General features: G+C 38.9%; 1 protein-coding gene across 4 annotated transcripts in view; it reads right to left on the bottom strand.

Moving 5' to 3' along the window:
- NIPBL (NIPBL, cohesin loading factor) overlaps positions 1-5,261 on the bottom strand; it is a 215,942-nt gene that overhangs the window by 41,387 nt on the left and 169,294 nt on the right. For all 4 annotated transcript variants that reach the window (XM_019531969.1, XM_019531968.1, XM_019531970.1 and 1 more), the window contains 2 exons: positions 4,068-4,171; positions 1,875-1,961 (listed from right to left, as the gene is read on the bottom strand). In XM_019531969.1, the coding sequence (XP_019387514.1) occupies positions 1,875-1,961; positions 4,068-4,171 (191 nt within the window). The remainder of the gene's footprint in view (positions 1-1,874; positions 1,962-4,067; positions 4,172-5,261) is intronic.

Below are 5,261 nucleotides of genomic sequence, written 5' to 3'. Positions count from 1 at the left end.
TCTTCCGATCTAGAGTACTGTCCCAATTTTATAAATGTATGTTCCATTTTGTTACTGAAAATTACAATTAATACTGATAATGCCTCCCTAAATTACTGGTAGTGTTAGTGTGATGTAAATATAACAGTCCAGGAATTATGCAAAAGGCAAGGATTTTTTTGAGAGATATCTTTTATTGGACCAACTGTATAGTTGGAATAGAATTAGCCAAGATTCTGAATGCAAGACCTGATGAAGAATGTCCTACATTTGAAAGCTTTTCTAACTCATTCCTAACTATAGAGTTGGTCCAATAGAAGATATCACTCTGTGAAATCCTTGCCTCTTATTTAAATTAACCTAAGGTATCAAGGACAAAGTCACCTTGAGAGGCACAAAGTTTATTATTTCAAGGCTAATATGGAAAGAGATTTCTCTATTCACTAACAAAGACTGGACTACCTCAAGGAAAAATTCTATCCCGATATAATAATTCCTTGTTTTGGCTTTGACCAATTCCTATTTTCACCACTGGATGGAACTCTAATGCAGAAAGACTTTTGCAAGCCACATGGAAAAATCATGAGGATAATCTTGGCAGACAAGGCTCTTTGGGTGAATCTGATACCTTTTATTAGACCAACTTAAATAGTTAGAAAACAATTTTTCAGCAAGCTTTTGGGTTCAAAAACGTAAATAAAAGATATCAGATTCACCCAAAGAACCTCCTCTGCCTATGTCCTTAGGCCAACACAGCTATAACTTATACCTCTGTAACTGAGGATAATCTTTGCTTTCTACCTTTTGAACCTTCTTTGAACATACAGAATTGAATAGGCTTAATATTACATTGCTCTGATTCATCTATTTAGATTAAGTTCAAGACAGGGTACACACACAGGGTATAGCACAACGGTCATAAACCTGACTCGGACCACTAGATGAGCAATTCTCTACCACAGTGATGCAGCTCCCCAGGGTGTCCAAAGGTGACTTGGTGCCTGGTCCCTGTGCCAGGACGTAAACAATTGCTTCTCCTCTGTCCCATTGCCAAGCACCTCAGCATGCCACAGACAAATAGTGCCTACAGCTGTTCCCCACACCCTGGCACATGCAGGCAAGTATGCATATGTAGGGCCACCGGGCTGTACTGTTTCCCCCCTGCACCTTCCTCCCACACTCCTGATGTCAGCGGAAGGGGCTACAGTTCCACGTAGCACTGGTTGCTGGTATTAGAAAGTCACTGGACGAGCAGCCTTAGTGGCAGAAATAGCTCCTTGCTCTCAAGGAAGAGAGCAGACAGTGGAAAAGTAGGGTGTATTAGGGTGATGTCCTGCCCCGCCTCCACCCGCTAGTAGGTCAATAAGTTAATTTAAAAGTGAAGCTGTTATAATGAAAATCTTGTACTTATGTGCCTTAAACTGTAAAAAGGAGAAAGAGAAATCTCACTTGCCTCAGGTGGTAGAAAATAACTGCAAAAAAGCTTTGCTTTGTTCCTGGCATACTTAAAGTTTTATTGACATATATCAAAGTTATTCCAGTTACTAGTTATGCAGGCATTAAGGAAACTCTCAGGTGTACAGCAATACGTTAAAACTAAAACCAGTAAAAATACAAATATACCACTCTGATTTTTATATTTCATAAAAAAAGAACACAATATAAAAACAATGTAATTAAGCAAGAATTAGCTACTACCTATTGAACTGCATAAGAAAGATTTGGAAAATTACAACAACCCTTCAAATCTGATACTTTATTAATTATATGCTGATCAAAGCAGAAGTCACTTACAATTATAAATGAGACTTTGGAACTATGAACAAACAAGATTAAAAATAACAGTAACATTTCTAATATCATAGCAATGCCAATGAATATGATTTGAAACTTACATGATTTAGTAATGTTGAAAGCTTCGAGCCATCTTGAATATTCTTTTCCAAGATGTTCAGGACTTTCACTGTTTTATCTGTTGACAGCTAAAATAGGAAAATAAGAAAACACACTTTTGTAAATCAACTGAAAGAGTATGAGCAAATTATCCGCAGATGGTACAGAAAAGTGTGTACACAGAAAATAGCACATTAGATAATTCTGCTGTTAAAGGGCAGATTTGTAAGCATGTTGGGACAGGGACCCAGCCTAGATTTGTTCAGTTTTCAGCAGAATGAGTCCATGATATTGATTAAGCTGATAAAGCTAAACATTAGGCAAAATATAATGCTAATAAAAAACAAGAACATTCTTTTAGCCTTTTTTATACAACACAGGACAAGGTATTAGGAATATCTACGTAGCTTATCATTTGAGATGCAATTATTAAAAACTTGAACAAACCTTAGTATGAAATCAGTTTTCACTTTGAAATCAGTTTTAGAATACGAATTCACTGGATTTTTCTAAATGTAATTTCAAGCACCTGAGTTGTATTTTATGTTTAATTGGAACACTTCTCATAAAAATGTTCCAGATTATATTTTCCAACAAGCAGAACCCTAGGATATATTTTTCTGTGTATGGTAGTGTTGGTACTAAAAAAATCAGAATTTACCAAAGCTAACTATTAACAATAAAACCTCTGTAGCTGGAGAAAGTCTTGCTTTGTCTAAATCTTAGGTTTACTGACAAACACAAATATAATTTCATCAGCTTTGGTGTACTTGAGCTTTATTCTCAACCTAGTTATTAACCTCTGAAGAAAGAATATGATGAGCAATAGTAGCCTTAAGAAGCCTACTGATATTCTATAAAACTTAATGCCATGATATTAGAGGAGCATTCTGGGTCATGTAAGAACTGGAATTACTGGGACAACTGTAAAGAGTAAGATTTAGGGAAATGTAGGTCTGAAATGACTTTAAGGAGCACATGACTACAGATAAGTTTTGAAAGAGCCACTGTTGTTGTCTGGGTGCATCGACACATGAAATTAAGGTGGAACAATAAACTCTAATGCATGCAGCTTGCACTAGAGTTGACTCCTCCTGGTGCAGTGTCTACATGTGTGCCTGGGATCGCAGCACTTTGAGCTAGGGCAGAGCAGCCCTGGACTGGCAGTCAGCCCCAAACTCTGGGATTGGGCAGCGGAGAGGCTGGCTGTGGCACAAGGGGGCTGAAGTGTGGGGCTAGGCAGCAGGCAGCCTCTGCACTTTAGCACCCTTGTGCCCCAGCCAGCCCATCACCCTCTCTACACGTGCATTTTAGTGCACATAAGTACTCTTCTGTAAGACAGCACTGGGGGGAGTACTATCTTATGGCAAAGTTAATTAATTTACTGTGCCCTAATACTGGCGCACATGTAGATGGTGATGCTTTACTGATGACCTAATTAGTCTACTCTGCAGTAAAGTGCACATGTAGATGCATTCTGTATGAAACAGAAAGTGAGGTCTAGACAGACTTGTAGAGAAGCAAAGGCTGAGGCATGGGAATATCAGGGGAGAAGCACTTAGCCCAGAAAAGAGGGAGCTGGGAAGGGTGATAAACTGAGGAAAAGGTCAGAAAGGTGGCTACACAGAATCCTGGAAAGGGGTTTCCATAGTAAAGAATCCAGAGGCTTCATAAGAAGTGATCCTGAAAGAGAGAGAGAGAGAGAGAGAGACTTGGAAAAGGGCTGAATTTGACAACAGATTGCCCAGAGCCTTGGGTCTCTGGACCAGACGCTCAGAATAGAAGAATGGAGGCTTTAAAAATCTGACATCCTGCATCAAATAGGACAAACCCTGAAAAACAGGAGGGCGTGAAAAGGAAACCACAGGCTATCAGTAGCACAGATGCTGTGTTCCCCTCCTGGGACTGCACACTATTTACAATAAAAGGGACGTAAGGCTACTAAGATTGGAGGAAGGGCAATCTGATGAGATGCTGGATGGAAGTCTACTATTTTCCTAATAAACAGCTGACTTGCTGTGGAAGAGATCGCTGACTGTGTCCTATCTAACTCACCACTACGCAGCACAGCAGTGAATACTCAAGACTAACACCTGAAGCAAGAGGAACTGAGACAGACATTACTGAAAATTTATAGAGGAATGCTTTTCATATATTTCACATGAAACCCTTTTGTACATTTAAAAAGATCATACCTTGTCCATAATGCCCATTGCCTTAATTTTCGCGGATTCACTACCCAGTTCGTTAAGCTGATGTTTTCCCAGCAGCAACTCCTGTGGAATCTCATCATCATCACCTTAAAAAGATCGCATCACATTTTCTAAGGTTTGAAAACACGTAAGCAGTATTTTTCATTCATGATTTTTAAAAATATGTACCTAACATATGGCTACTAAAGAACTGACCTGGCTTTCAATGTGCAGTGCCTAACAACTTGCATTAACTTACTAAAGCTGCTGCCACTTTAGTAGTATTTAAAAAATAGTTTACCTAGGTGTACAAATATGGATTTAAGAGTCTAATTTAAAAATAATTTTATAAAAGCTCTAGGCTTTTTAAGAAGGTATAAACTTTTAAAAGGTGTAATTAAATAGCCAGTGATAACGAATAGGTTTATTTTACTTATCAGAGTACTGATTTACTTCAAACAAAGCAAAACTAAAGAAATACAGGTATAATGCTACATTAAATGATTTAGAGAAAAATAAAATTAAAATTCCATAAGAATCTTCCAAATATTTAATTGCCTAAGGCTATAACTAAAGCTGAGCAGGAAAGAGTTTTCCCAATCCCCTGAGAATTTATAATCTTGAAAAATGTTACCGAAGCAAGACAAAAATATCAATTTATTGCGAGTCAGTAATTGGCGGGGGGAGAAATCAGACCGGGTACCTCAAAACATAGTAATTTAATTTTGACTTTTAAAACAGAAAATAGAAAAGTTGCTTCACAAGTGTTGAAATGTGAATGTTTAAAAAAATGAAAAACTTTCTAATCTGCAGCACTGGGATAAACTTTCTCTTTCCCAAATACAGTGTTTACTTGAATCTAAAACAAGGTTTGTTCTCACAGGATTGGGGGGGGGGGAAGGGAGGGAGGGAAATGACACCTCATCTTGGATTCAAGTACTAGCCCAGGGCAGACAGCAGTTCAGCTCCAGTTTTGGCCCCAGGTTCAGGGCTGAAGTGGAGCTGAGCCACTGCTGCCCCAGGCCAGAATGGTTTATTGGGAGAGCGCATGTGGCCAAGGGGGAAACTTACAACCCATCCCGACTTCCTACATTGAACACCTTCAAGAATAAATTGGATGCTTATCTTGCTGGGATCCTATGACCCCAGCTGACTTCCTGCCCTTTGGGCAGGGGGCTGGACTCGATGATCTCCCGA

Source organism: Crocodylus porosus, unplaced genomic scaffold, assembly GCF_001723895.1.
Source record: "Crocodylus porosus isolate Cpor-Errol unplaced genomic scaffold, CroPor_comp1, whole genome shotgun sequence".
NCBI classification, from domain to species: Eukaryota; Metazoa; Chordata; order Crocodylia; family Crocodylidae; genus Crocodylus; species Crocodylus porosus.
The sequence above is the reverse complement of the archived record's forward strand: the minus strand, read 5'-3'. Positions and strand labels throughout refer to the sequence as shown.